The 23,481-nt window shown below is 32.1% G+C and overlaps 2 protein-coding genes across 2 annotated transcripts in view; both read left to right on the plus strand.

The window, feature by feature from the left end:
• The window catches only part of LOC134705627 (uncharacterized), a 101,523-nt gene that overhangs the window by 37,766 nt on the left and 40,276 nt on the right, over window positions 1-23,481 (plus strand). The window contains exons 3-6 of the mRNA XM_063564349.1: window positions 12,148-12,261; window positions 20,874-21,063; window positions 21,334-21,532; window positions 22,339-22,483. Of these exons, the coding sequence (XP_063420419.1) occupies window positions 12,148-12,261; window positions 20,874-21,063; window positions 21,334-21,532; window positions 22,339-22,483 (648 nt within the window). The remainder of the gene's footprint in view (window positions 1-12,147; window positions 12,262-20,873; window positions 21,064-21,333; window positions 21,533-22,338; window positions 22,484-23,481) is intronic.
• The window catches only part of LOC134706589 (rac GTPase-activating protein 1-like), a 124,033-nt gene that overhangs the window by 13,815 nt on the left and 86,737 nt on the right, over window positions 1-23,481 (plus strand). The window lies entirely within an intron of this gene.

Raw genomic sequence — 23,481 nt, forward strand, 5'->3', positions numbered from 1 at the left:
TGTTCATATAATGAAGAAACAATGGCCCTTATGTACACTTTGTCAATCCCTAATTCTTGGGTGACGCTGCTACTGTATGGAATTGTGACGAATGACACTTTGCTGAATACCTTTCAACCAATTTAAATAATAGTACTAACAGATATGTATACTAAAAATGTATTGGACAATATTTGCCTAGAATTTTGAAACTATTATAGATTGTATAGATGGCAAAATAATCAGCTTTAAAAGACAAAAATTATCAATTTTTCAAATGCTCATGGGAATAATAAACTTGTGTGTTGCAACTTACAGTAGACATATATAACTTTTTTGGAGGTTTTTTTCAACATTTCTCGGAAATTCTATGCTATTTGTAATGCATAAATAAGCATTAGCAAATCTCATTTACATGGAGATTGAATACTATCAAGATTAGAAACATGTGAGACATAACTCAACATTTGTATCCTGACATTAGCCCCCCACTTTGAAATTATGACCAGATAATTATATACTGTGGAAGTAAATTATATTATTTATTAAATAAAGATCATCAATGTATGTAGGTCCTTCTACCTATGCAATGTTAATCCAATATATATGTGTTGAAAACAATCTGACTTATTGATCTGCTAACCTGATGACAGACCATCATCACCTGTCACGTTTATTTCTCCATTCTTTCCAGCAGAAAATGACATCTGACCACTATTCCATTATCAGTATACAAAACACCAACCCTAATTAAGATGAAAACTGTAATTTGCAAGTTTTGTTGGTAGTTCTGTGCCTGGAATAAGATAAAAAAAATAATAATTGTGTGCGATATTGATATTGACCAATGACCTTGTTAGAAGGATATCTTACTGCATTCTTTATGTTTATTGACCTTAAAAGGAAAGTGTTGTGTGTTGTATAATTCTAATTCTGACTAAATATTGGATTTCTGTGAATGGGAAAAGATTCATTATGACAATGGCTGATGGCTAATAATCTTCAAAGCTGTGTTTTTCTGAGTTTACATGCAGATTGATGGTTCAACAATATTAGGATTTTTATTTACAATTGTTGATATGCATATTAATTGATATTTATTTATACAGAAAAAAGAGGTGATTTATTTTAAGCTTACCTGTGTAGTTATTGATTTTTTGTTTGGATTTTGAACTATAGTCTTAGAAGTCTACATCATAAACATACACACTATTTTCTGAGATACTTTCAATCCCATTTGTTATGTTTTATAAATTTGGCATTATAACATGGTTTAAAATATTTAATGTTTTGGTAATAATTTAAGATAAATATATTTCAAAAATTAAAAAATTTCCAGCTGAAAAACAAGAAATTGGACACATTTTAGCGACAAATGATGTGGACATTTTATGATTGACTTCAAGTGTTAAAACATCAGAATCACCAAATAAGGCTTTGATTTGTCTGACCTGTGTCACTTGCTCTTGGACTTTTGACCTTATTTTCAGGTTTTAGCCTGTATAAGTAACTTCAAAAGTACAACTGTTTTTCCTTGTTTATTTGTTTTAAAAAGATCATGTCTAGCCAGACATCTTATTATGCACCTTGACTTCTATTTCACCACCCTGGTTTAAAGTTAAAGTGTTGGATTAGGTAATTCTCCTTTTCAGTCTATCTTGTTCCAGATAAGTTCTCAGGTTCCAGGTGACAATGTCCGTAATGTGAGAGTTGATTGCAGCATCAAATCTTTCATATATTTAGCGAATAACTAAGCCAAGATATGTTATTTCAGGACCTGTTGCAGTATTGAAGAATAGAATATTGCCATTCTTGATCATAAAAGGCATTTTTATTGTTACATGTTATTGTTTTAGAAAAATTAGGAAGTTATTATTCTCTTACTCACAAATATTTCTTGATACTTTAAGGGGGTAGACCTTGGTTAAGGGAAATAACTCTTAAAATCAGCTATGCGCTTGTAAAAGTCAAGTTTCATCAACGCATTTTAAGCATTTACCTGAAACAGATTGAAAATAATCTATGTAACATAGAAGCTTAGAATATATATATATGAAAATGGTTGACACAAGCATACTGATGATTTAAAGAGTTATTTCCCTTAACCTAGGCCTACCTCCTTAAATCAGCGTCACATAGTAAGCCATACTATTGCATGCAATGTTTTGTCTTCACTTGTCCATTTCATTGTTGCTGAAAAGTGATGTCTTAAAGTGGTATGCACATTTTCAATCACTTTTTATTTTCTTAGATACTACATCATTTAGGTACTTACTGCTACAATCTATGTAAGTCTTACTGTATGATATTTTTACAAATTTTATGCTTTTCCCTGTTTCTTAAAAACATGTTTCAGTCTTTAGCTTTTGAGTACTGTGCAAACAGTATATAAACTCAGACATGACATCCAAAAATGATTTGGCAGCAAAGATTGAAAATGTGGGATTTAAAATTAATGAAATGTTCAAAAAGAATTTAATTTAACCGTTTTATAACAAAGCATAAGTATAGTTCAAGTTTCCTCTAGGGAAATAGACTTGGAATGAGGAGTTTAGAATTGTTCTTCAGATTCATTTCCAATATCAATTCCATCTGAATTTGTTCACAAAAAAGAGGAAACACATTTGTTGCTGAGTCATTCTGAGTAAAAAAAATCCCATTATTATGACAGTTTTCATTTATTCTTGCATGAATTTGAGGCTCAGTAAAGGAACATTTGATAAAAACAAAATCTAGTCTATAAATGTTTTTTTCTCTATGTTAAAATATTTGGATTTTGGACTTGATTTACTATGTGTATTTGGAAATTAAAAAAAATACACCATGGGTAAATATTGCTTCAATCACACATTTGTCCCCTGGTATCAAAAAGACATTAACTGAATTTGAAAAGAAACTTGATCAGTATCCTTAATGAAATTCCTCCACATTACAAAAAACATTGATCTTGTTTGATGGAGATCCACTGAAGAAAAATCAATATGTGATGCTAAATATAGCTAGTTTACTGGGAATTAGGTAGCAAACCTTTTTTTATTGTCAACAGACCAAAGATGTATGATTAGTAAGGTAAATCAACTTTAATATCTCATTTGTAATGGTCTGAATATCAATTTAACTGAAGTATTCTTGTTTAAAAGTACATTTATTTGGCCAAAAGTGCAGGTCGTATATGCTATTGAGAATGAATTGTTCAACATGAAAATTTGGTTTCTAGTCTAAAACATAGTAATTGGTTATAAAATGCTTGCAATGTTGAGAATCTTGACATGGTTATAATTGGAACAAAAATTAAAAATTAAGTTAGGTCAGCAATTTAAAATTATTTTTCAGAGTGCATACTATTGAAATTTACACACTCAATAGTGAAGTAACTGTCTATTAGATTTCATTCTTGACTTTTTTTATCAGTTTTACATTTAAAAGGTGATACTCAATTGAGATGACAATTTTCGAGTAGAACAATTAACTATGTTACATAACAAGTCAGCTTTATAATGAATAATTAAATGAGCCATTCATTTCCCATCCTTAACACTGACATCAGTTTGTAACAAATGGATGCCATGTGAGGCAAGAAATAATGCATTGATTTTTAAATTTAATAAATCTTGACAGATTTGATTTTTCATTAGGAGATTTAATTTAGTTTTTTGTACAAAATATTTGAATTACTTTTAAGATAGATAATTATTTATTAAGATTATAGATTTTTACATGTTTTCAAATACTTATACTATATTATTTGGAATTCTACTTGATTTTTATGCCCTTCAATAAAAAGTAGGACCAATGGCACTTTCAAAATCAGATGTCATAATGTATTTAAACTGACTTTTTGTTTTAAATAACCTATTTTAGGACCTCCAAAGAAGAATCTGATCAGAAGTAATTGGTCTCTTGGTTGCTGAATAACTTTTGTTTTAAATACCCTCTCTCTCTCTTTTAACCCTTCTTGTAGAAATTCAGGTGCAGATTAAAAGCCTGTGGACTGAACAGTGAATAAACAGATATAATGTACATCTTTTAATTGTTTATTTACACTGTGGGCAATAAATGGTACAGCTGGCTAGGTCAATACTGACCAATGAATGGACATATCTATTGATCCATTATAGGAATTAAAGAATGTAAATATTGATTCATATATAATCATAATGGTCATTTGAAAGATTAACCAAGTCAAGTTATAGTTTTTTATTTGGGAGAAAAATGTTGTTTTTGTTCAAATTTTAATGGAATTTCAAGGCTGAGAATTAATCAGGGTTCATATTTTATTTTAGGAAAATGATGTTGGCCTTTTTTGAACATTAACATTATTGGTGTGCTTTAACAAAAGAGATGTATGATTGAAACCAGTGAACTTAAAGTGGACAGTCAGTTTGTGACTTAATTTAGAAATCATTATTATACTGATCAAAAGGTTTTCTCATATTGTTGTAAATGAACATTTTGATCTGTATTGAATTATAGGAATTTTACTACCGTGGTGACAGTTTGAGAGATTTCATTTTGTCTGGTGATTGGATATTGTTTGGACAACTTAAGTTTTTCCGAAGAATCATGGAAAGCCTTGGATGACATTCCCTTGAAATCTAATTCCATCTTGTATTGACAGTTTAGTGGGATTTTGTACTCAATTATTTCCAAGGAACGTGATGTTAAGTTGAGAAAAAAAATAAGATTAAAGAAATAAGATATTTTATTTGGGAACAAACATTTGCTCGAAATGACATTATTCTGTTAAGGCAGAATTAGTTTGCAGAAAACATTCATCTATATGCTGATACAAATATTTTTTTTGTAAACCATTTTATGATAGAATTTTCACGTTGTTATGTATGTGATTGAGAAACTTTCTATGAGACAGTTGTAAAGGAGGACGGATAGACATTAAAGACTATGAAACATCAGGGAGATTTGTCTTGAAGCTGATAATTATTCTGATGTTAGTAGCGCTGGACACAACATTTAGTATTGATCGTATGTCTTAATAAAGAATTTGCTGACTTAGCTGGAAAGAAAATCTTTGGAATAATGACGGCCACCTACGGTAAAATCTATGTGCTACAAATTGTAGATGTTTTAATTGGCATAGATATAGGTTTTGTTATGAAGCATACAGGGATGAATTTACAGTGACTTTCTAGTTGTTGTTTTACTAGTGTGACATTTTGGATGTTTTTATTTTCAAGTATTTGACATTTTCACTGTCTTTTCATAAACTGGGAATTTAATTAACAATGAATGTGAATTAATTACTACACCCACTGTGAAAAGACATTAAAGCTTTGGACAATCTCAAAGCCTTGCAAAAATTATGACAATCAATGTATTATCTTGCTGCAGCTAGAGAGAAAGATGCAGGAACATTTGCCATTTGTACAGATATCTATTGTATTGTACTGTTGAGTTGTTTATGGGATGTATCCAATGCAACAATCAAAATGTAATTAACATAGGTTCTAATTTGAGTGGTCCATGATTGACCAACTGGTGGACATTAACTTTATCAGTTAATTTATGTCTCTTCACATCTGCTTAATGTGAGATTGATCATTTAAGAGGAGACAATCTGTATTGTTGTTGTGTTGTAATGAGGCAATATGAACACAAAATTAACACATTATCTTCTATTCATAGCTCAGACTAGTTTGACTTTTATACTTGATGTGGAATATATTTACCTCATTTGAAACTTAAATTGAAGTCACCTGTAAAATCGGATTTTAAAACATTCAAGAGAGTGCATGTCTTGTGTTTTTTGGAATACTAGTTTTTGAAGCTTAGTTGTACCTGTAGGAAAGATAGATAATTAAATTATGTAAGAAATGGTGTAATGACAAGTTACATAAGACATGTATGATATATTGTGACATTATGTCTTAATGACTCATGTTTTGTACTATGAAAGATGCAATTTTCGGTTGTATGTGGGGTCGACCTAATCCAAATGGCACACCAGATTCAAACCAAGACACGCTTGAGAAAAAACCCTTCGCACAACATGTTCAAAGTCAAAAACAATCTGTAGGCTACATGCGAGCCCAATATAATCGAGGGAATAACACTGTATCAACACATTATGTACCTCATTCATCACCACCTAAAAAGGGGTCCAGACAAAGATCCCCTGGACAGAGAAGGACACCAAGAGGATTATCACCTTATGACCGTGAAAGGTCACCACATAGACCTACTACACTATGTACTTTCCCTTGTCAATATGCTCTGCCTAGACCAGTAAGGAGTATATTGAAAAAACCTCAAAGAGGACATTATTTGACTGAAGAGGATTATTTTGAGGTAAATCTTGTACCTTCCTTTGTTGTTGTGTGTTTATGTTGTTAGTTTTTTTGGTGTAAATTATAAGAAATAAAGAAGCTGATGAATAACTTCATGATCCCCCTCCAAAGAATTCTAAGGAAAAAAAAATACTGAAGGAATTCGATATAATTTTAGACAGCATCTTACAACTGAAGTGTATGTACTCTATGGGAAGGGGGAAGTCAGGGATTTAGTCGAGAGTAACTTAACTGTGGCATAATAGCTTAGATTGGGCATTTCTAAGGTTAAAGGTATTGAATATTTTTAAATAATAAAACTGAACTTTCAATTACTGGCAGCGAGTTTTAGAATAACAGTGATGTTTTATGAATTGGTATCAAACTATTCTGTACTCTGCACAGGTGGACTGTAAGTTCATTGTTTATTTATAACTGCTACATCCCCTAAGGTACATTATTGTAGTATTTGTTTTCTTTAGTAATGATAATTGACCACTCATCTTTCACTACTATAACTATAATAGTGTCAGGCTGTCAATCAAGTAGTCTGTAAATTTCTGAGAAAATTGCCTGGGAATCAAAAGTTAATTAGTTCTCTACTGCAAAAGAAAGTTTGTTCCCCTTTAAAATGGACAATTTTCTCTATTTGCAAATAAAGGTTTAAATTAGAAAGTGTATGGGTTCAAAGTTTTGGGGAAAAATCATATAATTATATATGTCATGTATGTCACTGTGCAATTCTTTTCCTAAGTTGGAAGCTGCCTGATGAGACAAAAAAATCTATAAATCTTAACACGAATTTCTGTCTATATATTCAAGGATATTACTCTGCATTAATGGTCAAGAAAATAGGACAGTCCATCTTAAAAATCAATCTTAACATGTTAAGTGCAATTTACAGATATAATAATTTGAACATATTTTGTTTTTTTTGTTTTGAGTCCTATATACCATAGTATTGCAACAAGAATATCTTAGATCCATATAAGTATAAAGATACCCTTGAAGAAAGAAATAAAATATGTGCCATCTGCGACTATGGCATATATATTAGATAGGTATCGAAAAGTTTCTTTAGAATTCTTGAACAAGCCTCTAGTTGTAGATGTCTGATCATTTTCTAAGGTTTCCACAAAGTTATGATTTTGTTTAGATGTAAAATAACCATTTTCTGCTATTAATCATGTAAATGAAATCCTAAGGACTCTTTCCAGATCTTCATGATCTTGACTCCGACTAAAAATCCCAGGAGACTTTATTACAAAAGGCTTAGATTTATGACTAAGCTTGTTTAAGACTTTAGTTTTAATTTATCCAGAACAGAATGACAATGTGCAGCAGATTTTAAGCAGTGTAGGACTAGGTAGGGCTAAAGCCACCTCAATACTAGCTCCTGTATTTCCTTTACATTTGCTGATACAGCAGGAAATAATCATGAAAATGCAGACAATGCTAAATGTAAATAATAAGGCAACCACATTGTAGAAGAATTTTTCCAAAAGATAACCAGTGGGGTAGTCAGTTCAAGTATTTTAAGAGCGCATTTGTTTCTAACCTAAACGATGTAAACGATTACGCGCGTAGTCGTTTAATCGATTTGTTTCTTACATTTTTTGGTCAACGTTGACATCGTTCACGTAAACGATGTACGCGCAAAATAGTCGCGTAGTCGTTGATCGTTTATCGTTGAGACGTGTAAACGATGCATTTTTTTCTGCATCTGTCGTTTGAATAATTACGAGCACGTGTTGTTTACACAAAGTCCTGGTTATTTATTTCCCGAACTTTTACCTGTTTGTTTACAGTACGTGAGTGTAATCTATTTCTGTCTGACAACGTGGGGTTGATAAAGTTTATTAAAAGATGTATTTGTTTCTAGCAGCTCAACGTTTACTAAACGATAGTCATCGTTGACAAAATTTCGGGTTAGAAACAAATGCACTCTTAAGTTTCCTCCTTTGGCCTGCTTGACACATCATTTTCTATCTTTATCAAAATAAAATGTGGTGTCATTTATTATCCCCCTTTATTAGTTTATTGACTTGAATGAAATACAAGCTGTTTTCATTTAGATTTCTGAAATTAGATAATAAATTGAATACGAAATAAATTTTTCTAGTTTCTTTTGATACTTGAATTTGATTTATTAATAGAAACAATCAATCAATCAATAAAAAAGAGGCAGGAAAAGGTTTCAAGTCTGTGTGTGGTCAGTCTAATAATTACAATGGTCAAGGTGTATTGCCTTTAAATATACATGTATGATGTATAAAATGAGCAGCGTTTTATTCAATATTTTATATAACTTCTCTGTGAAGTGACTTCCTAGAGATTATGAAGCAACAACAAGTGTTAATTGTTTAGTTGCATGATTGTTAGACCCAGATGTCTTGTAAGGTTGGTGGTCATTATAGTAATTACCAATCAAACATAATGGATGGCTTGTTTGTGGTAATAAAGGCTTTTATAAATTGATAGGTGAAATGTTCAAAATCATACATCAATTTTAATGAACTTTAAGAGTCACACAAAAGGAGGAATCAATCTTTGAAGTCACCTTTGAAAGATATATTTAGGATGTTTGATAGAGAGAAGGATATTTTTTCAAAAAACTTGTTAGACTTGTATGTAATTTTAACCGCCATCTAATAAAAAATGATTTATTTGAGGTTTCACTTTATGCATGTGACGTTAGAATAAAATCATTGTCGTAAACTTTAGTATTTTTTTTTGTAATTTTTGAACTTAAGGTGGTACCCAACACTTTCACTAAAATTAATTTGGCTCGTTTAATTTTCATAAAATTTGGACAAAGTATTTACTTTGACATGACAAAAATATAAAAAATTTAAAAAATTTGAACCAACCGTTTTGTCATAAATATTACACAGGTTATATTGCAATTTGACAAACACTGATTTCGATCATTCAGAAGCTTAATATTCCTTTTACAACACAACATAATTAAAACGTTTAGCTGATTTTACAGAGTTATCTCCCTGTAGTGTTAGGTACCACCTTAAACCTTAGATTCAGACTTATGGGAGTGTTAGTACAAATATAGTTTGTCAAAAAAAAAGATCCTTTGGTATGTTGAAAAAAGACCAGATACTATTTTCCCTTAGAATTCAAGGCACACAAACAAAAAATACTTTTCACCTAATATCTTTGTTACACATCTGTTATACATGTTATAGTTAACTGTTTGAGCTGCATTACAACAGCATTAGGGGGGGGGGGGGGGGCTCCAGTCATGCTTCAATGATTCACTGTTTAAATCAACCAGGCCCCCCTGGATCCGCCTATGACTGTATTTTTATGCCCCACCTACAATAGTAGAGGAGCATTATGTTTTCTGGTCTGTGCGTCCCTTTGTCCGTCCGTCTGTCTGTCTGTTCATTTGTCCGTCTGTTCATCCGTCTGTCCCGCTTCAGGTTAAAGTTTTTGGTCAAGGTAGTTTTTAATGAAGTTGAAGTCCAATCAACTTGAAACTTGGTACACATGTTCCTTATGATATCATCTTTCTAATTCTAATGCCTTATTATATTTTTTATCCAATTTCATGATCCATTGAACATGGAAAATGATAGTGCAAGTGGGGCATCCGTGTACTTTGGACACATTCTTGTTTATTATATTTTGCTACTGTATTGTATGCCTGAGATTTTATTTTATAGGATATTCCTTTATATTTTGCTTTTGTATAATGTATGCCTGAGATTTTGTTTTATAGGATATTCCTTAATATTTTGCTTTTGTATTGTATGCCTGAGATTTTGTTTTATAGGATATTCCTTTATATTTTGCTTTTGTATAATGTATGCCTGAGATTTTGTTTTATAGGATATTCCTTAATATTTTGATTTTGTATTGTATGCCTGAGATTTTGTTTTATAGGATATTCCTTTATATTTTGCTTTTGTATAATGTATGCCTGAGATTTTGTTTTATAGGATATTCCTTAATATTTTGCTTTTGTTTAATGTATGCCTGAGATTTTGTTTTATAGGATATTCCTTAATATTTTGATTTTGTATTGTATGCCTGAAATTTTGTTTTATAGGATATTCCTTGATATTTTAATTTTGTATTGTATGCCTGAGATTTTGTTTTATAGGATATTTCTTAATATTTTGATTTTGTATTGTTAAAGACATTAATTTTGCAATTGGTGATTTTATAGATACTAAACTACCATTAAGTTGTATGGCAGTAATGGACAGTAAGTTCGTCCATCCTTGATCAATAAAGTGAAAAAATACATTGCTAACAATTTTTTTGTTACCCAGATGCATTTCTGTAACACACTACCACTCAAGTGGCTACATTTGTATCTTTATATTTGATTCATTGCTTTAAAAATACTGTTTCTATAAGCTATGAACATGATGAACATGATTATGATGGAGGCTCAAGTTAACTACTTCTTAGGTTAAACATAACTATTTATATTGGATTAGGAAACAAGTTATTACAACTTATATTAATCCCTTTCCACTTTGCGCATGCAAGTGCTGTCTTGTAGCGGCATTAGCCTGCACTTTTCCGAAATCTACTTCTCAAGATCATACACCGAAATGGCGTCAATGGAGAGCCGAAAATTCAGTCCCTGAAATTTTCTGCCATGAATGGGGACTGAACCAGGAAATTTTGTCTCAATAATCTGATTTTTATAGCAATGTGTAGATATCTTCTTTAATCTTTTAGTTTTCTGTTATAGAATAAAGAGATATTGAATAGTTGCCAAATGAGACAACTTACTACCAAAAAACCATAAGACAAGAATGGGAACACAATGTTAAACATTACAGTGTATTAGAAGTTCCTAAATCAAGCTTTAATTTATTGCTCAGAAATTCATTATTTAATGTAATTACTTTTAAACCATTTGAACATGAACTTTACCATTCCATATTACATTGTAAAACCCAGGAGACTCAATCCATTATTGATAAAAGATTCAAAGCACAATAAACAATCTTCAGGAGTTTCAGAGAATCAATTTTCAAAGATAAATCTAACTTTGAGGATTGTCAGGTTTCTTTATATAATATCTCATTTTCTGTAAAACAATATGAAAATACTTGTAGGTGTTCCCTTCAAGATGTATACTTCTTGTCATGATTAAAGATATTGAATATTGCAAAAAAAAAACTTTTTTTATAAGAAGTATTAATTCAATTTAAATTTGATTTTCTTTACAAGCAAAAAAAACCAAACAAACTCACCCTATTGAGCATATTAGGTGCATTTTACAATCTGAACAATTTCCCTTTAATTCTGTATCCCACTGACTTTGTAACAATCCTGTGATATATAGATACAGATGATGGATGGCAATATATCCTATTCCACTTCTGGAAACTCCACTCTGTTTAACATAATATTGTGGGGTTTTCTTGAAAAAAATATCAATACAGTTTGTCCATGAAAAGTCTGTCGGAGGTTTTGGGGAAGATGTGTTATAAATATACTTTTAGGATTGTTTAATACTAATGGTATGTACAAGGTGTTGTAATGTATGTTAGTAACTCATATTGTAGGTTTTACTTTCTGTTGCCTTGATATTGTAAAGAAAGTATTTCAAATAAATGTATCAACAAATTGAGGGAAAATAAAGAAAAGAAAGATGTACTACAATGTAATTTGGGATCAAATGATTGGCTTTCTATGAAGAAAAGCAGGATTTATTTGAAACCATGTCACCCCATCCTTATTTTGTCAAATATTTCTCCTGAAAAAATGCTGGTTTATCTGCACAATCATTCACATGTATGCATACATATTTACAAATTGGAAAGGTGGCATAATAAGAGGAGTATGTTATTCCCCTTGATAAATATAAATTCATGAAGCAATGACAAATTATGGTTTTTTTTAGGATGACTCTAGGAAGAGAGAGCAATTTATGGACATGTTGGCTAAAAGATATCCAAAGTATGCTGAAAAAATAAGTGGAACTTCAAGTGAAGATGGATACCCCATCAGACCACATGTATGTTACATATAATAGTTTACTCAGTGCTTATTCTGTGGGTTTTGGGGTATCACTTTAGCAATGGCAACAAATTTGCAAATAGACAATTTAAGTTTGAATTCTTCTCCCGCAAACTGATCAACAGGTTAAGTATTTTAACTATTTGCTTCAGTGAAATCTTTTTAGTATGAAGTGAGTCTATGTCATGAATTTCAAACAAAATAATGAGTTTCTATAATGGGTCAATGATTTAGAAGGTCTAACTTTGACATGAAAACTACTATCGTCTAATGATATGGATTAAAGTGCCATTGGATAGCTATGTCACAGTATGGACTTCAATAATGGGCAAAAGCCATACTGACAAAACAGTTACAGCATCCCTCTCATACCCGTGATTAATGAATCTAAGGAATGTAAGGCAAAGATCAGTAAACATTAAAATTGCCTTCTGGGACCTCCCCCCCTTTATTCTGGTTTAAGAACCCACCTTTTGAAAATGGCTGGATCTGCCCTTGCATTGTATTACATGAGGACCTCAGGGTGAGTTCAATGCAGCTGACCGTCTCACCCATAGGCGGAGCCAGGGGGGCCTGGGGTCCCAGGCCCCCCCTTTTGTGGGAAAAATTTGGTTGATTATATAGGGAATCATTGAAGCATGACTAAAGCCCCCCCCCCCCCCCTTTAGGAAAAGTTCTGGATCCACCACTGTCACCTTATTTATATCAAAAACTATTATTACCATTATTTATTACTGACAAATGGTTAAGTATAGATTCTGAAGGACTATACATCATGTACATGTTTGTTGGGGACCCATAGTCTTTGATGCAGTTAGACAGATCCATGAGGCCTTTTAACCAGCATGACTGATCCACAGACCTTTGATACAATGGACTGACCTATCTCTTGTCACAGATGTATTTAATTATCTTTGACATTATGCAGTCTGTCATAGGCCCCATGTAGACATGGCCTTTCACTATTGTATGATGTTTAAATCCCTACACTTGATTTCCAAGTCAGGTGTGCATGAACACCTTACAAGTCAATTAACATACCTGTATATCCAAATAGATTTCTAAAACACCTGTCAGTGATTATATCACCTTGTATATTTAATTGTTCCTTGTGGCAGGTTTGATTGTGACAATAGAAAGATATTGGCTACTGGGAAATACTGAAAACATTAGCTACTGAATTTAAAATGTGATTGATCAATTTACAAGAAAAAATATTGATTTTGATCAATATAACCTGTTTTATTTACTATACCTCTTTCAGCATATTTGTTTCTTTAATTCAAAAGATAAATTCTATTGTGAAGTCTGGATATGAAATGAAATTTAAAAGGTTTAAAAGAGCAGTGTTTCAAACATTTAAATGGATTTACATGACTGGATCGTAGGCTGTTGTTAAGTTATTGTTTGTGATAAATGTAAAAAAAAGTCGAGCTAAACTGTCATATGTACTAGGGTACCTTTCAGTTTGATATAGGAAATCGTGAAACCATGTATCTCTGTGTTGATTTTTTCTTGGATTGATCTTCATTCTGTAATCTGCTTTTTTTTTATAAACAATGCACAGGGGCCATGTGTTTTTACCACTTCAAAAAAAAAGGATAATTTCATATGATCTGATATGCATCTGTATTCTGTTTAATTGTTTTGGAATTATATAAACCCATTAGTAACTTATTATAACTATTGGGAGACAAGGTCCATAGGAAATGTAACAGGAAATTAGAAATGGCAAACGGCTATTGAATGCCTCTATTGGTGAAGATAAAATATTGAAGCTTTCATTGTGTTTGTTCAGTGCAACAGTTCGTTGATTTTCATATAAAATGTTGGAAATAATTAAACTCGGAAACAGCTAACTTGACCACTGTTATATGGATGAAGTTGTTGACCTGGAAAGTTTCTTTTTTACTTTATGATTTACCGAAAATTTGATGAAAACAGTCTTTATTGTATTTATGCTTTCTGCTTGAATGGCTTCTAAAGTTTGACAAGTTTCTTACAGTTTTTGTTCAAATATTACGACATAAGACAATGTAAACAGATTTTGTTATCAGCAGAAGACAAATTGATTAAGTTAATCATAGTCACCAGGATGTTTGATAGATTGAAAGGTGCAGTTTGTTTAATTTGCTAGATTTAAAGTGCAGTTTTGAAGGTGTAAAAACTGGAGTCTTAAATTAAAATGTATGCTTTTGGATTAAAATTTTAAATGAAACTGGAGTTTTCCGTCTAATTGTGCATGGATTAAATTATAAGCTTTAAAAAGAAAGAAGAATGAACCCAACAGAAAAAGTGATTTGGAGACATCATAATAACAAGGTATATAACTTTGATGGATTTTAACCTTAAATTACTTTCTACATTTAATTCTGGAATAATGGTCCATTTAGAAATGAATGATTCTATCTACAAATGAATTGATTTTCTCCTCATCTTTATGATCAAACAAGTTCTTATAGTTATTTTAAGTAATAATAGGTACTTTTTAAAATGATTAAAAGATGCTCATTGTCCTTTAAGAGAGAGTTGTTCTGATTTTGACCTCATTTTCATGGTTCATTGGTTAATGATAGTTTTCCCAAGGGTAACTGGGGTATAGAAATATTGTCACTTTGACCTTTTAATGTCTAGGCACACTTATTTCCTTCACTAATAAAAACTCTGCCATAAAATATTACAGAAGTGCTGGAAGTGGCCTTTAACACCAATTAATCACTCATTCATCTGCCAAGCAAAGTGGTTAGTCCATTTGTTTGTGCTGGATTTAAGTTACAAGTATGCAGCCATGTTCTGGTCAGAATGGGAACATTTAATCAGATACCTAGATGTCTGCACTCAAAGAATCCTTGCAACAACTCTTCGAGGAGTTCATTGATGGCCTGCATGGTAAAAGCTAAAAATTCTGCCCCTAACTATCCCTGTTGTTCAACCCTGCTGAACCTATCCATTGTATTTATTGTTAATAATTTTTGTAAGAGTATGAATGAAATAGTATATGTATTGTTCAACAGAATATGATTTTAAAATGATTGTAAGGTGTGCATGTCAGTCTGAAAGGATTCATTAACCTTGACTTCCTTTTCATGGATTTTACATAATGTAAACATTTTTTAAATACCTGTGCAAATTAACCCTTTTTTTGCCTGCAATATTTATGTTGCAAAAGCAAGTCATAGATATCCTAGATTGTGGCAGGGTCCACGATTGTTAAGTCTGTCATTAAATAAAATTGAGAACAGAAACCAGAAATGTGTCAAAGTCAACAACCCTACCAAAGAGCAAAAATTGCCTAAGGCCACAAATATGGGCCTTCAACATAGCAAGAAAAATCCTGCACCCGGCTTCAGCTGGCCCCTAAACAAAAATGTTTTTGGTACTAATTCAGAAAAAAGGTCATACTAAACTCAGATATATATATTAAATGAACCAAAATTAGAAAAACATACAAGACTAACAAAGGCTAGAGGCTCCTGACCTGGAACAAGCGCAGAAATGCATAGGGGTCAAACATGTAATATACATTAAGTTTAAGTTTAAGTCTTGTCCCTTTGTATGTCTGACCCTGTGTCCGGAAATTGGTTAACAAACTTAAGTTTGCCTCTTCCAAATGTTATGAAACAGATACACAATGCTTATTACCACAGAACACAGATCAATTAAAAATTTTGTCATTTCTACAGTTCTAGAGTTATGTCCCTTTGCAAATGGAAAAATGCTGAAGTTTTCCGTTCTATTCTCTTAATTAATTTTTGCCTAAACCAAATGTTATGAAACTTGTACATAGTGCTTACTGGCACAAAACTCAGATTATGTATGAATTAAGGAAGCTACACTTTAACCAATCTTAAGTTGTGTCCCTTTAAATTGTTATGTGGAAACAGGGTCAGCACCTGCGTCTTACAGAGACATTTTCCATATATTTTTTACCATTTTTCAGTATTTTACTGAATTATGGACTCTCTTTTTACAATCAATGTAAAACTCATACCCCTAGCCAGGGTGTGTGTGGACGAACGTCAAGTTTGTGAGTCCAATTCCTGGCTACAGGCCTGACACTTCTACACTGAAGTCAACAATTTCAGGCGAGACACAGGGTTCCATGAAACACTACTTATTTTAAGATAAAATTAATGCTTAATTAGTAAAGCAGGTATTTGATCGTTTACTTTGTTCAGAGATAGAAAGGATGCAATATAAGTCACATTGCCCATGAATAGATACATAAATCATCCTATTATTTCTTGAATGGTCTTTTAGGAAACTGAAAGGAATTCTTTCAAAACTAAAAACAGTAACTTCATCAAAGTTGTAGTTTTACCAATTTTCTTTAGTAATATTTAAAAAAAATGTGTTCTGGAGAAATGCAAACATGTTTTTTAACCCTTTATAGACTTGTTACATAACAATACCTGTAGATAACGAAGTACACATTAATATATGGATATGAGTCATATCTGTGGAAATCAATTAAATTCAAGGTACATGCTTGTCTGATATTAAGTGTAAAATAAATTTAAAAACTTCTTTACACAATTAGTAATGGCTTTGTGAATACATGCATTCTAAAGTTGTAAATCAAAATGATTGATAGTGTTTATAATTAAAATGTTGGACAAACATACATGTACTTTAATAGATTTGCTAACTACATATTAAGGATGGTTATTATTAGGGGGAACTGACCAGGGCAAATTTGATGGGTCTTAATGTCAAGATGCATAAAAACTTTATCTAAAGTTGTAAGATAAATTTCTATAAATAAGTAAGCCTCAAATATTGGGACAGTTTTGTACAAAGACAATGCATTCCAAATTTTTGCCAAACTTAATTCTCAATTAATTTTTCCACTTGTTCAAACCCGTCCGTCTCTTTGACTTCTCCTGATCTGCTTCACAGAATTTTGTGACCTTTCTCAGAATCTTATTAACTTGATGTACTTTTGCTCCTCTTGTTTTGTTTTTCACCTGAATGATTATTGAAACCTTTGAATGGAACTGTCTCCCTAGCAAGATTGAAACCTTTGATGGAACTGTCTCCCTAGCAAGATTGAAACCTTTGATGGAACTGTCTCCCTAGCAAGATTGAAACCTTTGAATGACAGTGTCTCCCTAGCAAGATTGAAACCTTTGAATGGCAATGTCTCCCTAGCAAGATTGAAACCTTTGAATGGCAGTGTCTCCCTAGCAAGATTGAAACCTTTGAATGGAACTGTCTCCCTATCAGGATTGAAACCTTTGAATGGCAGTGTCTCCCTATCAAGATTAAATCCTTTGAATGCCAGTGTCTCCCTATCAGGATAATGAGGATTGAAAACTTTGAATATTAAGCAGTGTCTCCCTTTCCAGATTGAAACCTTTGAATGGCAGTGTCTCCCTATCAAGATTGAAACCTTTGAATGGCAGTGTCTCCCTATCAGGATAATGAGGATTGAAACCTTTGGATATTAAGCAGTGTCTCCCTTTCCAGATTGAAACATTTGAATAACAGTATCTCCCTATCAAGATTGAAACCTTTGAATAGCAGTGTCTCCCTACCCGAGGATTGAAACCTTTGAATAGCAGTGTCTCCCTATCCAGATTGAAACCTTTGAATAACAGTGTCTCCCTAGCAAGATTGAAACCTTTGAATGGAAGTGTCTCCCTATCAAGATTGAAACCTTTGAATAGCAGTGTCTCCCTACCAGAGGATTGAAACCTTTGAATAGCAGTGTCTCCCTATCCAGATTGAAACCTTTGAATGGCAGTGTCTCCCTAGCAAGATTGAAACCTTTGAAAGGCAGTGTCTCCCTATCCAGATTGAAACCTTTGAATAACAGTGTCTTCCTGCCAGAGGATTGAAACCTTTGAATAGCAGTGTCTCCCTATCAGGATTGAACCTTTGAATGGCAGTGTCTCCCTAGCAAGATTGAAACATTTGAATAACAGTGTCTCCCTACCAGAGGATTGAAACCTTTGAATAGCAGTGTCTCCCTATCAGGATTGAACCTTTGAATAACAGTGTCTCCCTATCAAGATTGAAACCTTTGAATGACAATGTCTCCCTAGCAAGATTGAAACCTTTGAATGGCAGTGTCTCCCTATCGGGATTGAACATTTGAATAACAGTGTCTCCCTATCAAGATTGAAACCTTTGAATAACAGTGTCTCCCTACCCGAGGATTGAAACCTTTGAATAGCAGTGTCTCCCTATCAAGATTGAAACCTTTGAATGGCAGTGTCTCCCTACCAGAGGATTGAAACCTTTGAATAGCAGTGTCTCCCTATCCAGATTGAAACCTTTGAATGACAGTGTCTCCCTATCCAGATTGAAACATTTGAATGGAACTGTCTCCCTAGCAAGATTGAAACCTTTGAATGGCAATGTCTCCCTATCAGGATTGAACCTTGAATGACAGTGTATCCCTATCAGGGTTGAACCTTTGAATGACAGTGTTTCCCTATCAGGATTGAACCTTTGAATTGCAGTATCTCCTTATCAAGATTGGAACCTTTGAATGGCAGTGTCTCCCTATACAGATTGAAACCTTTGAATGGAACTCAGTCTCCCTGTCATAATTTAGGCCTTTGAATGGCAGTGCCTTCTTGTTAGGATAGAAACCTTTGCTGGATAAAGTGTTTTCTGTAAGGTTGTAAATCATCACATGTTGTTAACTATTGGCATTATACATATTTGGTATATTCTTCTCCAGTAAGTTAAAATGGCTCCTGAGAGAAGATAAATTACTGTGTTACTAATTTGGTTTGTAGAAATATTCAATAGTATTAGGAAACTTTATGGGTTAATAGATTCTATATATAAGGCTATTGATTAATGTACACAACTCTATCAGAATTAATCTAATGCACTCAGTTTTTATTATAGAAATAGATAAAATGGACTAGATGATAATGACCTAATTTTTGCCCCATACATGAAGTGAGAAAAAAATATTTAAAATTTCATATTGAAGTTTATTGAAAATACTGCTAGTTTCTGTGCCTATATTTGTATATGAAATCACAAGGAAGTGTTTAACAGTTCTGATGAGATTTAGAAAGAGGGTGCCTCTAAACTAGGCATCTTTTTGATTGGGGCATGTATAAGGTATATGCTTTGACCATATATGAAGTTCCATAATCAGGGAGTGAAGGAAGCTAAAACCTTAGGTACATGACATGCATATAATTTGTTATAACACATGTCTCAAAAACCATAGATAGATTTGTCCATTTATCTATCATGAATATTGTAAATTCTTTGCTAAGGTGCTATGCAAAATTTCGCAGACCCCATATAGATAGTTTTGTTTTTAAAATGATAATTTCTATGCTTATTATTATTTAAAACTTTAAACTTAGAATGAAAAAAATAATTTGAACTTTTAAAATCAAAATGCCAAATGAGGTGTCTTTGAAATTTTGCAGAACATGTGACCTGCTAAGAGTTTACAAAATTCCTGACAGATTGACAGACATGTAGATCTATAACTTTGAAACATGTGGTAATGGGCCTCCGGGGCTCAGACAAAGTGCCTGAAAGCTAATGTTGCTTTTCCCCTCCCACACCATAATGTCAATCAGTAAATGCAATTGGATTATGCATCATCAATACATAAGGTCAAATTTTTGAAAGCTATAATTTTGCATTAACCATAATATCATGTTGTAAATAAGTTATACCACATGGAATTAACACTTTCAGAGGTATATTAGAAATTCATATTTATACTGGTGATATTCCTGTCCATAGATTCACTTGTCCTTCAACTCAATTTATAAAGGATCAAAAAGTTTGTTTTTGTTTTTATTGAAATTCATTTTTGATTGATTGAAAGGGTAATAAATCATGATTTAAAACATGTGTAATATGTCACAATTTATGTACACTGATAAATTTTATTGTTATCAGATAATTTTCAATGTAAATTCCTCCATAATTAATGAAGAAAATGCAATTTCCTTTAAGTTCTAATCCATTCGTTTGCACAAGTATAGAAGTAAGTAAATTGATTTCCAATTTTGTTTCCTAGTTTTACTTTCTTGACATGTATTATTTTCTTTTTTTTGAAATGTAAATTTTGAAAGATAAGATAACATTTCACAATGACTTATTTTATTATGATTTCTACTTTCAGTAAAAAATAATGCAATCCAAGGAATTGTAGAAAAAGAAATAATATTGGTCTTGATTTCACTTGAACACACTAAAAAATCTGATTTTTCATAAATAAATAATTTGTTTCTTCAACAAAAATTTTAATAAATAAAGAAAAGAAAAAGAGAAAATAAATGTTATGTTTTTTTTTCTTCCCCAGAACTGTTCCCAAATAGTTTTCTATGGTAGTCATTATAGTGTTGGTGAGGCTTTTTTTAATCACAGAACAAAGTTTTTCCCCTGGAGTACAATAAATGAGTTACTTCAATTTAATGAATTTGTACTACCAAAACATAAGTGTAACCCTTATAAATGTGAATATATGTGAAAATGTGGAAAAACAGCTGCCCTAAGTTTTCCAAGGGCATATCCAAAAAAAAGAAAAAATCTGATTATTCTTCTCATTGTTCATAGCACAATTCTTATAACTAAAAAGAAAATACTTTTATTAATAGAATACTGCTATATTTACAGGCTCGTAGACCCAGAGATCCCCATAGAAGGGCTACGGTAGTGACCTATAACCCAGCCAATGTGAGAGATTATGAAGATTTCGAGACTATGTCTAATGTGGAAGGACCTGTCAGCTTTCAGAGAGGGAGTTTCATGAGGAATAGTTTACCTATTGTTCGTTCTCCACCCAACACTTATGATAGAGCTATGGGTAAGTGAAGCTGATTGTCTGTCGTTAAAGGAATAGTTTACCTATTGTCAGTTCTCCACCAAACACTTATGATAGAGCTATGGGTAGGTGAAGCTGATTGTCTGCAGTCATCTCATATACAATATAAAATAGTAGGTCATGTCTTATACTAGTCATGTCTTATACTATTGAGAATTATATTTACTGTTATATACTCTTGCTTCAAAATTTGTACAAAGATTTTATTGTCATAACAATGAATAACCAAACCATATTTTATTTCTATTATAGGTATGGTTTTCTTGGTATATCAAGATGAAACAAAGAAATCTGATCTTCCTAATGAAATTACACACTTAGATACTGTCAGAGCCTTGTTTGTAAGATCCTTCCAAGAGAAACTCAATATGGAGTATTTGTCATCTCCTAGGAGAAAAATCTACATCTTAGACCCACGGACCAGTATTTACTATCAACTGGATGATTTGAGGTAGGCCTATCACAAGTTTGATTTTCCTATGAATGTGATTTTAGTATATGGTTCTCAAAGTGTGATCAATGACAACTATATACCAAGTAACAAGCGGAAAATAACCTCAGTGGAAATGCACACAAAATCAACATGCTTTTAATAACAAAGATTGATAATGTGGGGTAAATTTTAGTATAACAGCCCCCTCAGTGGCATATAAAGTAACCAAAACTGACTGTCATGAAGTTAACCATATATATATATTGAACATCTTGAAATCAACTTATTTTCTTCAGTAATGAGAAGGAAATCTGATAGTATCATAGCATTACACATAGTCTTGGAAATTAACACTGAATATGGTAAGTAGACAACAAGAAAAAACATTTTAGCCACTGAAAAGGGTTCTGTTCTACACAACTATATAGAACAGGTTTTATGATTCATCAGTGCCATTGTCTGAATAAGTAAAAAAAATAAATCATGTTCAATAAGATCTTCTGTTATAATGTATAGAATACACCTTATTGCTGTTTGTCCACTATTACTTGACATCACAAAGGGTTCTGTAAAAAATTGACCTCACAATGGAAAATGTCTGACCCACAAAGGTGATTGTTGTATGACATAAATAGTTCAAGTGTCACAGATTCTCTGGTCAAGTTGTGCAGATTCTGAAATAGCTATAAGTATAAAAAAGAAAATGTGGTATGATTGCCAATGAGACATCTTTCCATAAGAGAACAAATGACACACAAATTAACAACCATAGGTCACCGTTTTTCTTTATGATCTTATTCTGGAAATGTGTTTTATTATTTCAGAGATATTAAGGACAGAACAGTGTTAAAGTTATTGGAGAGTGATAGTGATAATCCACAGAAAGTAAGAGAAGTACCTCCAGAGAAACGAGGGAAAAGATCTGACCAGGGGATATATGAAACACCAGCAACAGCAATTACAGATCAAGTAAGTTAAGGCTTAATTTAAATTACATGCAAACTGTTAGTTATAGCTATGGCAAAAGTCCATTTTATTTTTCTGTTAAAAAAAATCTTTTCTGGTTTTATGGTAATGCCATACCCTGTCAAAGAATTTTATACTTAATTTTCATTGGCTGATGAAAGAATTACTAGAACAGAAAATATGAAGCTCTTTCAGATCAAAATAAGGACAGAAAAGGTTTCAGATCTCTGTTTGCAAAATGAGACCATATGAACTTTTTTAATCAGATTGAATTAATAAAAAGCACAACTTTCTGTTCTTGTCACAGATTGTTTTATTTGGATTTTGAGAAGTTTTAGAAGATGACATATAAAAAAGAAGATGTGGTATGATTGCCAATGAGACAACTATCCACAAAAGACCAAAATGACACAGACATTAACAACTATAGGTCACCATATGGCCTTCAACAATGAGCAAAGCCCATACCCCATAGTCAGCTATAAAAGGCCCCGATAAGACAATGTTAAACAATTATGCACATATTTTTTCTATGAGATTTATACATATTGTCCAATTTAAACATTCTTAAAAGTTTAAAGTTACAGCCCAATTATCGAATAATTCCTAAATACAGTAGCTGAGTAATATGTAATATGACAGACATATGAATGATCTGATAGACAGACAAGGTCATTGTAGTATACTAATTCTGTGTGGGGGTATAAATATATAGGGAAAACTGTCATGTAACTTTGATTTGACACATAACTGAACTTTGACATATTTTTATGTCATATAATGATAAAAAGACAAGTTTGACCTATAATGGTTTACTTTTACAAATTATGAATTGGATGGAGAATTGTCTCATTGGCACTCATACCACATCTTCTTATATCTAAGTTTTTATCAATAAGTTAATGATCGTTGATACATGTAGTTAAATTTACTAGGCAAAGTTTTTTTGTCATAGAGTACTCCAAGTAAAGTTTTATGACAAGGCCAGGTCTTGACTATGG

The sequence above is a fragment of the Mytilus trossulus genome, chromosome 2, assembly GCF_036588685.1.
Source record: "Mytilus trossulus isolate FHL-02 chromosome 2, PNRI_Mtr1.1.1.hap1, whole genome shotgun sequence".
Taxonomy (NCBI): Eukaryota; Metazoa; Mollusca; class Bivalvia; order Mytilida; family Mytilidae; genus Mytilus; species Mytilus trossulus.